The sequence below is a fragment of the Paralichthys olivaceus genome, chromosome 8 (genome assembly GCF_024713975.1).
Source record: "Paralichthys olivaceus isolate ysfri-2021 chromosome 8, ASM2471397v2, whole genome shotgun sequence".
In the NCBI taxonomy this organism is placed as follows: domain Eukaryota; kingdom Metazoa; phylum Chordata; class Actinopteri; order Pleuronectiformes; family Paralichthyidae; genus Paralichthys; species Paralichthys olivaceus.
In genome coordinates, this window is record NC_091100.1 from 15,756,186 (window position 1) to 15,775,631 (window position 19,446).

General features: G+C 42.1%; 1 protein-coding gene across 3 annotated transcripts; it reads left to right on the forward strand.

Moving 5' to 3' along the window:
* The first annotated feature begins 9 nt into the window (after window positions 1-9).
* On the forward strand, window positions 10-19,011 carry ubn2a (ubinuclein 2a). 3 transcript variants are annotated; one of them, XM_020084286.2, is made up of 17 exons: window positions 10-659; window positions 1,653-1,772; window positions 2,178-2,276; window positions 3,068-3,178; window positions 3,575-3,678; window positions 5,554-6,121; window positions 7,117-7,187; window positions 7,544-7,673; window positions 8,981-9,087; window positions 9,400-9,510; window positions 9,833-9,976; window positions 11,244-11,294; window positions 11,419-11,461; window positions 11,785-13,308; window positions 13,386-13,593; window positions 14,951-15,019; window positions 16,224-19,011. In XM_020084286.2, exons 1-17 carry the CDS (start codon window positions 336-338, stop codon window positions 16,268-16,270), a joined length of 3,831 nt encoding a protein of 1,276 aa, XP_019939845.2. In that variant the 5' UTR covers window positions 10-335; the 3' UTR covers window positions 16,271-19,011. The 3 variants fall into 3 exon arrangements, with proteins under 3 accessions (XP_019939845.2, XP_069385621.1, XP_019939846.2); XM_069529520.1 differs by lacking the exon at window positions 14,951-15,019; XM_020084287.2 differs by lacking the exon at window positions 2,178-2,276.
* Window positions 19,012-19,446: the final 435 nt, after the last annotated feature.

The window sequence follows — 19,446 nt, forward strand, 5'->3', positions numbered from 1 at the left end:
GATGGTTCCGTTTGGTGCGTGTGCGCACGCGCAGCGACCCCTCTCTCTTGATATTTTATTTACTCCCGAAACCCAAGATGGCTCCTGTGAATGTCTCGGTCCCATAGCAGATTGAGGATGCGAGGAGCTGCCGAAAAAGCTACTTTTCCGCCACCGTCGCATCCCCTGGATTAGAGCCCGCATGGTGCGGAGGAGGCCCTGAGCCGTGAGTAGGCACCGAGCAGCCGGCGGAGCTCCGTCTTCAATCCACCAATTCGGAGTAGTTTCGCGAAGTAGCTCGTCTCCTCGCTGTCGCTGTGTGTCCGGAGCGAGGTTCAGGCAGGCGGCTCATCCAAATGGCCGAACCGAGAAAAGTGCAATTTGTCACCCTCTCGGCCTTCGCAGCCGGGGCAGCCGCGGAGTCCAGGAAGCGGCGGCTGGAGGATGGGGCCGACTTCAGCTTCGGCAGAGCCGAGGAGGTCGAGGCGGCGACCGGGGCAGGAGGTGGAGGTGGCGACGCTGCCAGCAGCAACAGTCGCCTCGGAAAAACCGCAGGCGGCGACAGGGACGAGGCAGGAGGCGAGAGCCGGGCGACGGTGCGGCTCAACCTGCCGCTGTCCGAGCCCGACGACCGCTCCTCCGCCGAGTTTAATTACGGAGAACTCATCCAGAACCTGCAGGTAGGAAGCTGCCGGTGGAAGTGGAGTCAGAGAGGCCGAGCTGGTTTAATGGCTGTTGGAAGTGTGAGGACTTGTCATTGCTGAGTAAAGAAGAGGAGGTGGTTTCAAAGTGACCATTAGTCAGCGGCACTGTTGTCTTTCATTTCCACTCATGCGGAGAGTCTACTCTCGGTGTGTTTCTCCAACTTCAGCCGCTCTCTAACACATCGGAGCCTTTCAACCAAACACCTCCTCCTGCTCCTTCACACGCCGACATCAAGCTGATCCTGTGCCGCTACCTGTGTCCTGTTCCCTGTGACTTGCCCAGCAACAGCCCGGTCACAGCCATTTCTGCACTGGGGAATGCCACATGCAGCCTGGCCCTGTGGCTGCGGGTGATAGATAGATGAGAGAGCATAGCTGATGATGGAAGTACCAGGATGTAGCATGGCAGCGAGGCAAATGTCAGAGCTGAGGCATCAAACACTGGCTCCTTCTGGATCCTGCGCAGTTTGTCTTGGGCAGAGATGTGGTTTTATTCTAAAGGGAATTATGATTTAAAAAAAAAAAAAAAAAAAAAAAAAGTTTGGTGAACCACAGGATAATCAAACATTTCTTATTGGAATTCGTAAGATGATCATGTCTGCACCATGTTTGGTGTATTTGGTTGTTTCTGGATTCAGTTATTTTTAGGTTTCATGGCAATTCTACTCCTATTAATGACAATAATGATAATGGACTCTGCTGTGTAAAATTGATTTAATTAACATTTTTATGCTGTGCATGGAAACTGGATGTCAGTGTTCTTACAAAGATACCACATGTGCAGGTTATTTAGGTTTCATGACAACAACTACAACAACAACAATAATAATAATATTACATAGAAGTGGGTTTTCTTTGAGATGTAAACACATGTTCAGTGACACCCTGCTGAAGCTAACAGTGTTTCAGTGTGGCCAGCATTGAAACTGCTTTCCATCTTTAACATTCAATCTCCAATATTTGTTCCAGGCAAAGAATAAACCTCAGAGTGTGATCTCACCCCCCCAAAATCCCAGCGACCCCTTCAACGACGACGAGAGAGAGCGGCTCCAGGTGGAGGCCTTGGCGAAAAAGTTTGAAAACAAATATGTGAGTTTTAATTTTATTGCACGTGTTACTCATCTGATCATGTTAAAATAATACACTGACTAATACTGGGTATTTTCAAATAAATGCAATAACAAGAAAACAACAGAGGCAAATAATCCATCATTAGGCTGATATATATATATATATATAAATAATGTGTCTCAATGATTCTGTCTCTGATATCGACATACATATTGGCCTGGCCAATATCACTCAAGTTGTGGTTGTCTTCTATGAACGTTTTAGGAAACACAAACCAAATCGCTGCAACACAAGACACTTGATTTTAATTGTGGGATTTTTTTAATCCTTGCTCTGAAAAAGGCCAAATTTAAAATCAACTTATATTTGAGGAATTTACACATGAACTGAAAACTTAGTATTTGGGTATGTTTTTTTTATTAGAGTAATATAGGGAAGAAGAGGAAGGACAGAATGCAAGATTTGATCGATATAGGTTTTGGCTACGACGAGACAGACCCCTTCATCGACAACTCAGAAGCCGTGAGTCTTCTTTGCTTTATGATTTTTAACTTATGCGTGTATTTTTTTCCCAGGATGTCACCTTCGTCTAGTCTGATCTATTTGATCTTTATAACAAGACCTTGATCTCTTTCCTCCCTCATTACCTGCTGATATATTTGCAGACATTATTCTTCTCTGGTTTAAATGTTCATTTTCCCGCTTGCTGTTTTCATATAGTGCATTCAAAGACACTTCTATAGATAGACACGTGTGTCTTATTACAACCAAGCTGAAACTACAGTCTAAAATAATCGTAATGATGCATGAATGCATACATGCTGCCTGCGTCCACACAGTGACATGCATTTGTTTATGTTTTATTGCTTGTTGCTCAGTATTCATAGGCTATCACTCTGTCTGTCTATAATAGCTAGAATTATGCTCATTGTATTGATTCTCTGTCATTATACAATATTTGTCATTTTGTTTTGATAGCTGTTCTCTCTGCACTCTCACATTGGCAGCAACTATTTGACCCTTTTCTGTTTGGATTTGCTCCATGATGGAAAAATGTTTTCATCTGTGGCCTGAGGCTCTGTGATTCTTCTCAGTGATATTATTTATTTTGGCGTACAAGTCGTCCATTTTCACTGACCCGCTGAAGAGCCTGGGCTGCTCTGTGAAATCATGATGAAAAACATTATCAGTTACTCAGCATGTTTTGAAATGGGGAGATTATATCCATATTTTTTTAATGTAAGAGCATTTCTCTTCTCTGGGTTTCCAGTGATCTTATACCACAAACTGTCTTCTGTTGTTATTTTTCTCAGTATGATGAGCTGGTGCCGGCCTCTCTGACCACAAAGCTGGGGGGATTTTACATCAACACTGGCACGCTTCAGTTCAGAGCTGCCTCTGAGTCAGAGGGAGAGGAGGACAAGGTGAGACTGCACCTTTGTTTTTATTCATGTTTTTTAATCTTGTTTATTTTATTTGACATTGTGAGAAAGAGTTTGTGAAAGCACATATCTACAACAAATAAGGATGACACATAGTCTACTACTTTATACATAGTGTTAATCATGTCATTTAGCTAATCCTCACAGATGAAAATTTGTTGCTCCTAAAAATACACTTATTTCAGGGAAATATGAATGTTTTGGTTTAATGCTAAAACACACTGGGAATCTCTGCTGAGACACACTATTGTCTCCCCCCCACACTCACACACTCACACACAGAGCACTGTGTGCGTTTCTCAAGCAGAATTCATCCTTTTCCATTGTGTAATATCGTCATCTGCTTAGACTTACTTCTTCTATATGCTCTTGTTTCAGAAACCAAATGACAACAAGGATCAGGTGATTAAGAAGAGAAAAAAGAAAGAAGTTAACAATCTGGAAGAGAAGAACCCAAAAAAGAACAGAGTACCCAAACAAGGGTTAGTATCATGGCTTCTATTTTTGTGGTTGTCTTGTGCCAGTTTGTAAAGGTAGATTCGTGCATTTAAGGGATTTATGGGTTTATATTAATTAAAAAGAGGAATTAATGGCCCCTGAGTGTCTGAGCAAGCTGAAACTCCTGCCCTGTCAGTAAGTTCTTGTCATGAGGCCATCACTTTCCTCGCATCTCTAAAATAGACCCTCAGGAAAAAATCTCTCACTTAATCAAATGCATCATTTCCATTTTGCGAGGCGGCTGAAAATTATTCTATTCATAATGTCAAAAAGCACAAGTTTTTCCTCCTGTGCTTAAAAAGTCAACCTTTTGGACAGGCCTGGATTTGTAGGCCACTGTGAATATGTGATGACGCATTTGTCCGCTCTTTATGCCGCTAATAATCCACCACCCTGTGTGACATTATACTCCTCTCCCTTTATGCGACCCACTCATACATCTATCATGAGGCAGGGATGCTGACTGTGTCTTGCTCTTTTCTGCTGTGACAAGCCAGAGCCTCCTTCTAGAAAACGGTCTATTATCCACGCTCAAATAAGCCCAATACTCCAACATGCCACCATTACGAAAACAAGATCCCAAAATAGCAGCAGCTATTCCTATTGTGCTGTTATGAAATGGATGCTTTATATATATATATATATATATATATATATATATATATGTATGTGTGTGTGTCAGTTCTCTCTGAGCAGAATGTGCAGGTTAATCCCTCAGAATCCCCATGGTTCCACGCTCTTCCCCTGTTTCTGACTTGTCAGCGTGTGTTGATGCCTCAGTTTGCCATCTGAAAACGTGTGTTGCAGTATTCGCAGCAGGAGTTTCATTTATTGTTCTCCTTGAAATGTCTTAGTTCCCTTCGTGGGATTTTAAAGGTTGGCAGATTTATCAAAATTTGATTTGAGTGAAGTTTGGTTCCAGTTCTCACATCTGTTAATAGCAGCTAGAGAACCTGTTGACTGATCAGAGGTTAAGGTGGACATCATCTTCCTGCTTAGCTTGTCAACTGCATGAATTCTAATGTATAAGTTGTTGTAAGTCAATTTAAATACATTGTAACAAGCTGTGATGTTTAATACAGAGGGCAGTCCACATGACTGACATTCACATTGGTCGGCATTCTCAAAGAAATAGTTGTAAGTGTACTTACAGAACTAACAACTGAATCAACATCATATTTAAGGAGAACGAATTAAACTAAAAAAAAGCAACAGCTAGCGCATCATCCGTGTCAACTGAAATTACTTCAGCAGAACAGATAGACCACTTGCTTCAGATTTGTTAATGCAAACTATTAGGCCCAACTTAAGCCTCTCAGTGACTCGTTTGTTTTCTTAGTTTTAAGAAACCTTGATACTACCTGAGTACTCTAATAGAAACCTATAGAAACCAAGACAGTGCAGCATGTAAACACATTATTCTGGTTTTTCTGATTGTTCACTATTGGTGGAGAACATGATCTGATTAGGAATTAAGACACAACTTCACATAGATGATCAATATGTGAATACTGGCAGAATTGTTTGTAGAGGGAGATGAACATGTTTGTCATGTTCCATTTAAAGGTCATATCCTAAATCTGATCCGAACCTGGAAAAAACTGGGCTGCTGCTGAAAAAAAAAAAAGAGAGAGGACCCGCTCCCGATGTAAATATAAAGTATTTATATATATAAAGGGTCCATTCTAGGGTAAATAAAATAACAATTCGTGCAATTTAGATGATTATACATGAGTGAAAACATCACTAGGGTTATTTATATTCAATTTCTGCTAATAGATCCCTTTTCACCTAAATCTTACACACTGAATGTTTAACATTTTGCTAAAAAGAGGCTTTGTTGTGTTTCACTTTATCAGGGTCACAGCTCTCCACCTCCATCGGCCAGAGAAGAAGAAGAGGAAGAAGCTGATGAAGGACTCGCTGTACCTGGCAGCCATGCTCCGCCGCTTCACCCGGGAGAAGGAGGAGATGAGAAAAAGAAACCCCAACATGCCTCACCCTGGTCTGGCAAGAGGCGTGGCTAACAAACCACACTCTGCCAACTCTACGAACCACCTGTTAGCCTCTAACTCCACCCTACCGCAGGACAACACAGCCAGCAACGACCTCACACTGGCAGACCTCACCTCGGACCCTGCTGTGATGTCACTGTTGGGCTCGGCCAACGAGAAGGAGCTGCAGGATCTCCTAGGCGACTTGGACTTCAGCTTGTCGGACTCGGACCAGCAGCACGCCATGGTGACGGCCAGGGAGAACGGCATTTTGGGAGTTGGTGTTCCGGCTCATAAAGCAGCAGCAGCAGCAGCAGCAGGAGGAGGGGGCCAAGGGCGCAGCCTAGGATCCTCCAGCGCACTTTTTTCTCCGCCTCCGCTGCCTGACGGACTGCCTGCTCCTCTTATTAAACGCATCGAGGACCTGCGGGCGGTGAGTTGACTGTAGCCTCTCTGTGGGTGGCTGCAATTACTGATGAAGCCTCTTTATTGAAGTTTAACACAAATGCCAGTCAGAGGAGAAAGTGGCACAAAGTTGTTATTGTTATTGTTCAGTCCAATGAGAATAGTCTCTTTAAGTATCGGCTCCAGGCATAACCCTGAGGGTTTTTATGTAACTGTAAAAGGGCTGGAATTTCTACTTTTGAATAGGTTTTCATGTTTTTGTTGCTCTTATAACTCAGAGTCAAACTGTAGCTGAGAAATCTTTGTCTAGTTGTTGGTAGAAATGTTATGAGCGGCAGAGAGAGGCAATTGAAAAGAGAGATGCAAATGAAGGATTACTGAGGTGATGAAGAGAAGAGTAAGGAGGAGAAATAAAGAATGAAATGGTGGATTTTTCTGTTGCTTTCAAATTCAGCATAGAGGAAGGAGATTCATCACTTCACTTGACCTGTAGTTTGGTTTATTTGGTCCAATGTTGCTGTTGAAATGCAGAGCAGAACAAAAGCAAAACACATGTTTCTGCAATTCCTTTATTGTTTCAAATAAATCAGGTAAAGTCCCTACATGGCACTTGATGATGCACACGTGTTACCACTGTTGTTTACAGATTAGGACACTTCCTGTGATCAGTAGGTGGATTTAACAGTAGTTTAAATTTTGATTATGACCACATATCAAAGCATAGTGGTGAGTAGATAATGAGTGAATTTTTGGGTGGACTGAGACCTCCCTGTTCAGTTGGATTCCTCATTTAATCTGAGTGTGATGGAGAACTTTCTCAGCTGCCCAGAGTGGACAGAGTGTATTTTTGAGATGTATAGTTAAAATTAGAACGAGGTGAGTAAGGTCAGGATCAGGCAGGTGGAGAAGACGTATTTGTGTCTGTCAGTAATGTCCTCAGAGGCTTAGCTCCACAGATATACGTATATTTATATGTGCTGTATGGAACAGTGCTGTTTGCTGACTCAACCTTTTCTCCCACAGGCCTCGCGGCAGTTTGATCAGGAGGGCAGGAAGAAATTTTTCACCCTGGACATGAATAACATTCTCCTGGAGTGAGTAGGACAGCTTTTAAATCACAGTCAGCCAAATCCCAGCTCACTCTCTCCCCCTCCCCTTTCAGTCTTTCTCACTCTTTTTCAGCAGATTTCCCTCATCACCTCTCCTGTTGTCTCTCAGTGTTTCTCCCTTTGTCTGTGTTAATGACATGCTACTCATTTCCATTCCTGTCTCTTGTTCCTCCAACTTTATTTATGTTCATCCTCCTCCTCCTCACTCCTCCGTGACTGCCCTTCAGTCCTCTGTTCCTCTTTTATTCTTTATCTCCCTCACCACATCCCATCTTTTTATTTGTCTCTCCCTCGTGTGTCCCGAAATGCTGACTTCTTCTCCTTGCTCTTCCTCCTCTCAGTATCGAGCTGCAGGTCCAGGAGCAGCCTCGCGAGGCACGTTCAGACATCTACTCGCACATGGAGGCATTTGTGCCGTGCAACAAAGAAGCCCTCCTCAAACGGCTGAAGAAGCTCAGCCTCAACATCCAGGTGAGCGAGGAAGTGAGGAATCCCTTCATGTCATATTGATTTAGGATGTTAGTAGAAAACAAATCTTTCCTTGCGGCTGTGTGTTTGATTGCTCAATGGTCACTAGAAGTCAGATTCAGGGAGGGCTAAATCCTCTGTTCACAAAGAAGAGTGCAGTCTCCAAATAGATTCATGCATTATTACATTTACAGTTTTGTAGAGGATTAGAAGTAAAGCTTTGCAAGAATTCAGTGTTATCTAAGATTAGACATTAAAACAGTGGTCAGCAACTGGTGGCTCTCAGGCCAAAACTGGGCTGTTAGCAATAATATCTGGCCTGCTGGGTAGTTTTTTACATAATATATCTGACTGACACTAATATTCAGAGGTACCTTGGGTGTTGATATCAGTGATGGCAGAAACATTCATTGAATCACTTCCTCTTCAGGAATTTCACCTACACATAAAAAGTATGAATGTTAGTAAGCTGAATTAAAGAGCTTTTCATCTGAAAAAATGGTGAAGATTGTGTTGTTCTCTTAACAGACCTCTGAAACAGTGGCCAAACTTAGATGGACCCATGGTATTGTTCGCAATCTTCTTGAAATCGTTGTAGTGATCTGACTTGAGCTCTTTTCAGAGTTTACCGTTCACATATGAAGAACAATGCAGGAGATTGTCTGGATCAGATGCATTTACAACAACAGGAAATTGCCTGGAACATTCAGGCGAGGGGAGGCACTTGGGTAGAGCATGCATACAGCAGGACATGACAAACAGACAGCCCATCTAGAAAATTTCAGGAAAATGTAGAGACTTAAATACTTTTCTGTTTTCGAGTAATTTACACCGGTCATGTTTTGTTCTTGTTTCTCTTCTCTTTTTTGTGTTTCTGATTAAATTTTTTATTGCATATCATTCATCATATCTGCTCTTCACAGAGGAAGTAAAATGTTTTCTGATTTGTATTTCATGTTCCTGAGAGTTGCTTTGTTCAGCTCCTGTGGTCAAACCCCAAATCTGATCCTCTAGTTATTTTTGTTATAAAGCTTAATACCCAGCCACCTTCACTGCCTCAGTGGTTAATGTGCAGACGACTGGCTCTGACAAACAGGCTTCCAAATGTCTTTTGTCACGGACCATTAAAGTAGCATTATTGACAAAATACATCAACATACTCTCCCACTCACACTCGCCTGCCTTCGGTTTTCCTTGAACTTTCTATTGTTTATCTCTTTGTTCTTTTTTTCCCGCTGTTGCTGTTTTTACCTTTTCACTTCCTCCTGACCCTGACTTCTAACTCTTCCTCCTCCTGTTGGCTCCCTCAGGATGACCGAGTGAGGACGCCGCTGTTGAAGCTGAAGCTGGCGGTGTGCAGTGTGATGCCAGAGCAGATAGCAAAATACAACATGGATTGCATGGCCAAGGTTGCAAAGTGAGTAACTCATTTTTTCTTTCAGAAAATGCTTGAGTGAAAAACTTTGTCTTGACTTTCATTGTCTTCTGCTTCCTTTCTTTTTACCAGCTGAAAAAACACATACGAAATTAAAGTTGGACAATTGTTTAAGTAATTGTTTAGAGAATAGTTAGATATTTCACCCTGCATGTTTTTACAGCCTGGTGTCTTCATAGTTCTTCCTTCTCCCAAACACAAGAATGTCATTATTATTGTGAAGGATTTCCAATAAAGTTTCTCCAAACTTTAGTTTTATGTTATTGACTGTGTGTGTGTGTCCGTCCCCTGCAGGCAGCAGTCAGAGGAGGGAGATAAGAACGGCTCCGAGGAGGAGGATGAGGAGAAACCTGGGAAAAGGGTGATGGGCCCGAGGAAGAAGTTTGTCTGGGATGACAAACTCAGGTGAAGATGTAGCTGCAGTTTGTGTTTGGTACTTGATGATCTGACACTGTATCCTAAAGTGCTCTCTCAAACCCTGGCACTTTGATCGTTCCTGACGCCCTCCACCTTTGGTGTATGAATCATGCAAACTTACACAGGCCTTTCAGATTCCTCAGTTACTGAAATGGATAAAAATAACGTCATGAAAATTTTGGAAATCAACAGCTTTTTACATTTTTTTTCACACAATCATTCTCACCCTTGGCTCCCTCCGGCCTTATGTGCTCTGCACCTGCAGCCTAGTTTAGATTCTAATAGTCTTGAATGATATGTGTTTGTGCAGGAACCTGCTGTGCAGCCTGGTGCGAGTGAAGCTGAGCTGCTATGACATGGAGAACCAGTGCTCTCTGTCTGTGGAGGAGTACCTCAAGGCCTTCTTAGAGAATGAGGCCAAACCACTATGGCCCAAGGGTTGGATGCAGACCAGGTCTGTGTGTGTCTTGTATTTACTGGCTCAAGCTAGTTTCTTACCACCGAATGGAATTTATTTTCAAAAGCATTTTACACCTTACATACAACAGTGGTAAATTACGTAGACATTTTCTCATCAAATGATAAGTGTGTATATTGAAAGATATTTCCTATATGAATTGAGAAAACCATTTTAACTAAAGACAGGGTTATAGCATGTTCATATGACATTCAAACCCACCGAGAATGGATGTCCTGTAGATGGCCCCTAACTGGCCGTGGTTAATGGTTGTTTGTATGATCCTGTTATAATTAATCTGAAATATAATAGCTAGAATTCATTTTATTTCTGTAAATCTAATGCCTCAGTCTTCAAGTTATGTGCAGTGTAAAATCTGGTAACAATGGGTGGTGCCCATGGGAGATTAATGTTTGCATGATCCTGTTCTAACCATAGTTCAAATAACTAATGTAATATTAAGATATATATTGATATATTCAAACATGTTTTGGATCAAACTGTTCTTTTTTAAATTTCAAATAATGTAATTTCATTGCTTTTCCTATTTATAAGGTTTATTGTTTTACAAAACATTTAAGCTTATGTTGTAAGGATTTGAATGATTTTAATTAGGTGTTAAAGAGGAAAGTCTTGCAGTGATACAACACTGAAAAAAGTTAGCTTTAGAAGTTTCCAATAGAAATTGAATTTAGAGGCTGTGACTGTTGAGCTCTATTAACATTTTCTATTAACAACTGTAGTTGTTTTGGAAGACACTGAAATGGCAGCAAAAGCAACAAAATATGTTTGCACGGTGATAAAGTCCTGCAAACAAAACAGGAAGAAGTAAAAGATGTAAACCGTTCAGCACATGGATCCATCCAAGGTAGTACAGAGCTCGTACTCATGAGTCATGTAGCATAATGAGATCAGAGGGTAGAATCAATCAATAAAGTAAAATGCCAACAACCAATAGTTTTGATCTGAGCGAGTTGTTAATAGAAATAGTTTCAAAGCTATTAATATTGATATAGCACACACAAAACCCAAAGCCAACCATAAAACATGACTGGTCAATCTAACACTCGCACTATTTCCTCTGTGAGCTGGAGACATGTAGCTGTTAGCATGTGCGGTGTTTCTAATTCAAAATGTAGGAAATACTGTGGTTGTGTGGGTGAGCTAGCATCTCAGCTGCAGGTGAATGCACTCACAGTCTGTTTACGCTTTTTTAACCCTCAACAGTTAACAGAGTTGATGTCTTTGTGTTTCTTCTGCTCAGGATTTTATTTAAGGAGAGTCTGGCTGTTCACAGCCACCTCACTGGAAACCTGTGAGTATGAACTTCATCTCAAACAGCTTGTGCTTCCTCACTTACACTAACTACTTTTTAATGACTGTTCAAAATGTAAATAGAAAGGGATGAATATTTCTTTGCTGGTATGTTTTTTTCACAGTGTCAAAAGGAGAATGGTGCCTGGGCCCAAGGCCAAAGCCAAGGTGAGTGATAACTCAGACCATGTACTGTATGTTATCTGCACATTTCCACTAGTTTTATCAGTAATACAGAAGAGTCATGTTATACTTACCAAGCTACTGCTCCAAGATTTAATCCTAATACTTCAACCTGCTGTTCTTTGAATTTAAATTATGCTACTGGCAACAAAATTCAGCACAGCAATCACTTTGTGATTTTATACATTAAAAGAAGCCTAAATATACAATGAAGGCTGTAAAGATTTTACTGACTTTATCAAGGCAATAGATAAACGTTTGTCGTTTTCTTTGATACTGATGCTCAACAAACTTCTTCTGTTCTTCAGGAGGGTCTGTGGATCCACAAACCCCCTTTCACCATGATCTCCACACCATCGCTGTCCACCTCCACATCCGCTGTGACCTCCAACCGCCAGCCCCTCTCCTCGTCTTCGCCCTCTGAGCCCATCTGTCTGTCGGACTCCCTGGATGAGGATCTGACCGCTCCCTCTCTGGACTCCATCTCCCATGCTCTGGCCCTCCTCAGCAATGCATCCAAGGGCCTTGGGTTCTCAGACAGCCCCTTGTCGCCCCCACCCCTGCAAATCCCCACCTCTTCTCCCCCTCCCGTCACCCCTCACTACCCTGCAGCATCACAGCTCTCTGCCTCAGTCACATCTATGACTCAGCATCTGTCCCTGTCTAAGGTGGAAGCCGCTCCACTGGCAGCTGGGTCTGCTGGGAATTTGCCAACAACGATAACAATGCTACCAAGCTCCTCTTCTACCTCCTCGTCTTCGGCTGTTTCCTCCATGGCTCGTGTGCAGGCGGCAGGCCTGTCGCTGGTCCCCAGGACAACAGATGGCGCCTATGGTTCGATCAAAGGATCTGCCATTGTGAGTCAAACCCAGAATCAGAGACATATTACCTTGGTATCACCCAGTCACAGGACAAGCTCAATGATGGGCGGGAGTAGCAAAATGCACCTACACCCCTCCCCATCACCCTCGAGGCAACGGCCTCCGCCCACAGCTTCCCCTCTGCTGCCCCCCCATCAGAAGGGCTTTGTTAGCCCTGTGGGGATACTGGGAACTGTGGGAGCTCTTCAAGGACTGGCTAAGAGCAGTGCCAAAGCCAGTAGCATCAGCAGCAACGGCAGCGCCGTCAGCAGCAGCATCACGCCTTCTTCCTCGCCCTCATCCCAGTCCCGCTCCAACTCTACCTCCCACCCCTGTCTGCAATCCTTCTGCCCCTCCCCCTCAGTGGTGTCCTCGCCGTCCCCCATATCCCATACCTCACACTCCTCTCAAGCTAAATCCCACACACACTACCACCATCAGCCCAACTTCATCACACCCATGCAGGCCACCCTCACAAAGTCCTCCCACAGCAGCAACTCCTCTTCCATCATCAAGCTCACCCCTCGGCCTCCTGCACCTACTCCACCTCCCTCCTCCTCCCCCTCCCCTTCATCATCGCCCTCTCTCCCACTTTCCCATCAGATGATCGCCGGTCAACAGCAACAACACCAGTACTCCCCCAAAACCCCCAAAACCTTCAGGCTGCCCTTCAGCGTGTTGGGCAGTGCTCCGCTGAAGCAGACACAGGGCAGTTGTAGCTTTGCTGGAGTTCAGAAACCTCAGTCCTCCACGAGCAACAGTAGCATCAACAACTCCAACAACAAAGGAGTGGTGTCAGCTGTCTGCATTCACCCGGACAAAACTCCACCTTCTTCTTCACCTTCAGTCTCAGCCAATCATGGGCAGAGGCAGAGGGTGGCAGGCGGGGCCAACTCCGGCTCGAAGGCGGGAAACGGCTGGATGGCTTCAGGAACTTTGACCTCGTCCTCCACAACGTCACACCTCTCGCAGGTTAGTTATCATTCTAATGAGAAGAATATGAACCAAAGTACAAGATAACTTAATCTGACCGAATGATGTTTCTGCAGGTAACAACCGCAGGCACCTCCCTCCTCTGCAGCCCCTCCACTCTGCCCATGGGCTTTGGCATGTTGGGAGGCCTGGTGCCTGTCTCACTACCCTTCCAGTTCCCCCCCTTGCTCAATTTCAGCCCTCCTGGAGCCCCAGGGGCTGCTGGCATGGGCTCGGCCCCCAGCTCCAACTCAGGATACCCCCTAGCACAGAGCGACCTAATTGGTAAGCAGGCACACAAGTAACATGTAGTGATTTTCCTTTGAGCCACAGAGGAGCATTGGTGAATGGACATTTTACAAGACACATGTATACATATAATATTGGTAAAAAATCTTGTTTTATCAAAGACAAGGTTAGTGAGGTTTTATATAAGTATTTTTTAGACTGGAATTAATGGATTAGTGTACAGAAACAGAACTGGAGTAAACAACAGTGGCCATGATCATTTTCACAAGGGAACATGTCGGTGTAAACATGTGACTCAGTGAGTTTTTAATTGTTACTGTACAACAATGTAGTTTGATGTTTCATAGATTATACTTGATAATAGAATTGATTCTGGGCTGTAATCCTTCTGTGTATTATTTCATTTGACCTTTAAAAAAAAAAGAATCTTGTATTTTCTCTTCACATTTCTGTGAAGATTTACAAGAATATTCTGAGTATGAAGCAGGATGATTTTAACCATAGACAGTATATTCAGATGGACGACATGACTGCTCCCCAAGCATTAAGCCCAAGCATCTTGATCGCCACCTGGTGGCTGGACATTGGTCTCCTCCATGTTAGTGGATGGGACAGGGACCAAACTAAATTTATAATTTTAGTAAAGTAAAAGTTCCTGTCAAATTAATGTTGTTAAAGATGGTTTCTTTCATTTGGGTATTTCTAATCACAATGATAGTTGTTCAACTGTTAATTTTCTCAGTAAGTTAGGATTTATTCAGTCATTTGATGCTATAAAAACGCAAGATGCGTCGCAAGATGAGACCGTGACTTGCTGATTGGTTGAGCACATTTATCGGCTGGACATTGTTACCTCGGCTGCATCCCCCTATCGCTATTGTACAGACTCTGACTCCAAAGATAGTGTTCACATTTGATCTATTACTGCTTCATATCTGGATAGTGGGGGGGAATTGGAGACATGTCGTCCATCTTTATTTAAAGTCTATGGTTTTAACTGAGGACAGATGAGCTGGACTTTACTGTCATTACTAGATTAATAGTTTCTTGTTATTTGAACTCCAGCCTCTCTGTGTGTGTCCACTTTGCTAAAGTGTTGTGCGTGATTGTTCATACATACAAGGTTTACCAGCAGCACCTCCACTGTGTCTGCTGTGCTCCACATCACTCACTGTGACCCTTTGTTTTTATTTTTTATGAACCACTGCCTCTCACCTTTGTTCTCTCCATCTTTTGTATTTGTCTCCGTCATCTCAACCTTTTGTACTTGTGCGCCTCGCTGCCACCTATCTTTGATCCCTTCCTCTATCTTTTGTTGCTTCCATTTTAACATGTCCCCATTGTTGTTGTTCTCCCCTCTCATCTGTCCATCCTTCCCTCCATCTCTCCTCAGAACTGTATAAGAGTCTCCAGTCAGGGTCGCAGGCTGCCTTACCTCCTCACTTGCAGCTTGCTTTCTCAGGTAATCTGCATTTCTCTTCCTCCCCCTGCCCTCCATCTGTCTGTGTCAGGTCGAACTGTTGTCCCCTGCTCAGCTGCTGTGTTGTTTGTGTGTCTTTGTGCTTGCTTCAGTGTTGTTGTTGGCTTTCCCTTTGGCTTGTCCTCTGTAGTCCTAGCTACAGTTGGTAAATCACTCAAACAACCACAGAGATATAACAAGTAAAAATTGTTGCAAAATGCCAACAAAGACAATGAAAAATACCCCAAAATATGGCCAAAAGTAGCACAAAGAGACTAACCACTAACCACTAAGAGCCTTTTACTTGTCTGTGTCTCAGGGCCTATTTCCCCTTCACCTGTCCATGTACTGAAGGGTTTAAAATTGATAATACACAATATTGATCAATACATTTTCTTTCATATCATACATGAAAATTACAGTAAATTTACTTGATTTAAATTAAGTTTGTTTTTATAAAGAGCACTGATAAGGATATGTTGTGAAATAAAACACACTCTCTGGTGGACAAACTGTAACAGACATTATTTCTAATTGACTTAAAGGTACAGTGTGTAGAATTTAGTGACATCTAGTGGTGAAGTTGCATGTTGCAGCTGAACACCCCTCACCTCACCCTCTCCTTCCAAACATGAAAAAGAACCTGTGGCAGCTTCAGTTGTCATAAAAACTCAAAAGGTTTTAGTTGGTCCAGTCTGGACTAATGTAAAAAACATGGCCACCTCGATGTAAATATAAAGTATTTAAATATAAAGGACCTTTTCTGGGGTAAAGAAAACTACAATTCATACAATTTAGATGAACCAAACTCGTGAAAACATCATGAGAATTATTCTACATTAAATTTCTGCTAATAGTTCCCGTTCACCTAAATCTTACACACTGGACCTTTAAATGACCCTTTAACATTCTACTAGTATAAAGTTTATACTATATACTAGTATAATACGTGATAGGTTGACAATGGGATTTGTCAACAGACACCAATACTTGTGTCTCTAGTTGACTATTTCAATAAAGTCTGATTAAACTTATTATTAAGTTATTATATTTGTTATTTTGTGGAGTGGTATGAGGAGGAGCAGTGTGTGAACTTGACCAGTAGATATATTAAATCAGTTGATGCTTCAGGCTGTTGGATCTCTTACAGGAAAAAAAAACAATTTCTCATCCACCTGATAAAAAATCTGCGTCCTTCTTCATGCAGATGCGAACCAAAGCCAGGGAGGAGACGTGAAGAGGAAATCCCACTGACCAATAGCAGCGCAGTAGACAGACACCAGTGGGGGGGACATCAGCGCCTCGTGGACACATCCACCAATAAGAATCTTCACTTTGAGTGACACGATGATGTGGTATGAGGGGGGCGGAACTCCACTGCCTCTTTTAAAAACGGACCTATAGGAGAATCAGTTTATCCTCACTATAAGTGGCAACGATAAATTAATGTAACTGTATTTTCTAATCAACCGGGTATGAGAACAAGACGGAGTGAATGACGAGAACACTTACCTTTGTTCTGCTTATTTTTATTTAATTTTTTTGTCAACATGTTTACATATGACAGACCTTGATCACTGTGGAATGAGCGTGAGCGAGGTGGTGGCGGTACGGACAAGAGTAGTAGTTCGCTGCGTAATATAATTTGTATTTAAGCTTAGGTGAAGTAACAGGACTCTTCTTGCAGTACAAAAAGAAAAAAGAAAAACAGACTGAGTAATGAATTTTTATTTTTCTGTCTTTTGTCTCAGATGTGGGACTTTGTTGTGTCTGTAGAAATTTTGTTGGTCACCTCTGCTCCCACAAATGACTGTTAAGTAGTAGCTTAAATTAATATTGATAAATTATTTGTAATTTACACAGGGACAACATGTTATTGTGTGTGTGTGTGAGTGTGCGTGCGTGCGTGCGTGTGCTATAGAGAGAGCGAGCAAGCGAGCATTGAATTTGATTTGAATGCGTGTGTATGTACATAAAAATACACAATATACTGTTAATTTCTTTCCAGATAATTCTGTATGAAAGGGCAAGGACGTGTATCCCCTTTCTATAATAATGAGCGAGTGTATCTGATGCCCCTCTCTCGCTCAGTGTGTTTTTGGTGCTGTTTAATCACACTGGACCTTTTCTGGAAAAAAGACTTGAATTGAAAATGTTTCGGGCTCCTCTTCTGGAGAGAGGAGCTGCCTGTGAGAGAGGGGGAAACGTCAAGATTGTAGCCTACTTGAATTGCTTTTTTTTTATTTAAGACTTTTCATTTACTTTCTCTGCTTATTAACTCAAACCAACTAAATATAACACAACGCCTTAGTTTGTATTGATAAAGTATGAAAAAGATCTATGCAGGACTGTAAAACGCTCAATGCAAAAGTGCAAGTTGTCGCTTGGCTTTCAACCTCTACTCAACTTGTCAGTGCATTTTTTTTTTTTTTTTTTTTTGGAAGTTGTGAATGTTTGTAGATGATCTTACTGTGTCACTTGAGATTTCTCACGCGAGTTCAGACAGACTGTGAAGTGAGTTTGAGAAGCGGACCATTTGCACCCAAGATCACAGGAAAGATGCGATTAGACACAATGTGCAGTTTGCCGTGAAGACGTGTCTGTGTGAATCAAATGTTTCCGCTCAAGGGAAAAGGTTTTTTTATGCCACGCTGACAAGATAATGCTGCTTTTATGCCACGGCAGCAGAAGTGTGCGAGTGTTCAAGCATCATTCCAATATTTCCATGTCTGCGACTTCACAAGCTCACAACTCAAGATGCTGTGTCATGTAGAGCAGGACAACATGGCCTACAATTATTTAAAGATAAAAAGATTGTTTTCGATAATGTGACGATTAATGTCTTATCAAACAAATCGGAGGTCCATGTGTTTTATGTCCTCGCTGTGCTTAAACAATGCATACGCATTGATATATCGAATCTATTGTTTTACAGCTGAGTTAAAATACTGCGCATTGACAGTAACTGTAGCATTAAAAGTAGTTTAGTTCATATGTTAAGCGGCCATATTTGATTGTTTTCAGACTCTTCCTTATTGGAGCAGACTCTGATGTATCAGAGCTTTTAAAAAGAAAAGTCTTTTCCCAGTTGTAATTACTTCTGCTAGCTGACTAATGTTGTTTACAAGTCGTCACTTGTAACAAATTAAACTCTACATCATGTCTGCAGCATTCTGCTCGCTTGATCAATCAGCATATTTTGTTCAAGTCGTATAGTGACAATAGAATTAGCTTAACAGTCTGTTGATATGTTGGTAACAAGATTTTCACAGCGTTAAGCGGATTGGTCATCAGGAAGAAGTTGGAGATTCAAGCTTGTTTCTGAAGCTGATGATTCAGCTAATTTTACAAAAGTGAACACTTTTTTAAAATCAGGTTACACTTGATAATGAACTGCTAAGAATGACAAGTAGTCAACTTAAGGTTCAGGAAAATGTAAGGCTAAAGTCTGTTACGCGTGAACATGTGCATCCAAAGGTAGCAAAAATGGTCTGTGCGTATGTTGGTTAGCTTACAGCTAACATCCTCTCAAACTCAAAGCAACAATTTCCCTCGCCGTCGGTCTGAACTCCGTGATGGAGACACCTTCCTTCTGTTGAATACCTCTGTTAACAAAACCGTTCTTCCTGAGTCTCTCCTACTTCTTCCCCACCTCCTCCATGTATGTTAGACTGACCCGCAGTGCCAAGAACGACGCCAAAGATTGCTCCTGTTGTCTTTTTTAAGATGGGGTGTTGCTGGTCAGTGTGTGCGAGTGTATCTGAGTGTGTACGTAAGTGATTTGACATTTATCCCCACAACTGTAAACCCATGAGTGTCCTAGTGAAGTTGTGACTGGAGCAGTGGGTGACATCTTCTAAATTGTGCTTTCTTTGGGGGGGGGGGGGTAAAAATGACATTTCGTGGTTAACTGGTTGTTATAATTTAATTTGGTCTTTTGTAGATTATTTTTGTGTGTCAGTTATGAAATTAAACAAAACAGGTGGTTTTCACAACGACCGTTATCGACTTGTTTCTTCACAAAGCTTTCAGTGCTGCACCTGTTTCACATGCTTTTCATTCATTGGCTGGACTGCAGAGGTGGGTGGGGCTAGGTGGACTGGAAACACCTTCAGAGGGCGATAGAGGAAAATTACTCGAGTGTTCTTTTTTTTTTCCCGTGCTGCGATTTCAGTTTCATGTTTCCTAGTTTCATGATTTCTTATTTTGAAGAAAAGGCATCTGTCTGCAGAGGGTGCTGTTGCTTGGTAGAAGTTACATAGTGTTGCTTTAAATATCAGAATTTACTTTTTACATTTTTAGACGTGATCATATTGTTTATTTTTCACTTTATTAAATGTCACTGTTTCTATAACAGAGTTTCTTCTCATGATGACACATTTAGTTTTTTATCAATGGATCTGACAATGATAATGCTTCTAAAAATAATC

What these genes read in the sequence shown, in the direction of transcription:
- ubn2a (XM_020084286.2), top strand. Translation starts at nt 336, where the DNA reads ATGGCCGAACCGAGAAAAGTGCAATTTGTCACCCTCTCGGCCTTCGCA. An exon ending in TGCATGGCCAAGGTTGCAAA is followed by an intron (nt 9,088 to 9,399) that starts GTGAGTAACTCA and finishes CGTCCCCTGCAG; the next exon opens with GCAGCAGTCAGAGGAGGGAG. An exon ending in AGCACAGAGCGACCTAATTG is followed by an intron (nt 13,594 to 14,950) that starts GTAAGCAGGCAC and finishes ATCTCTCCTCAG; the next exon opens with AACTGTATAAGAGTCTCCAG.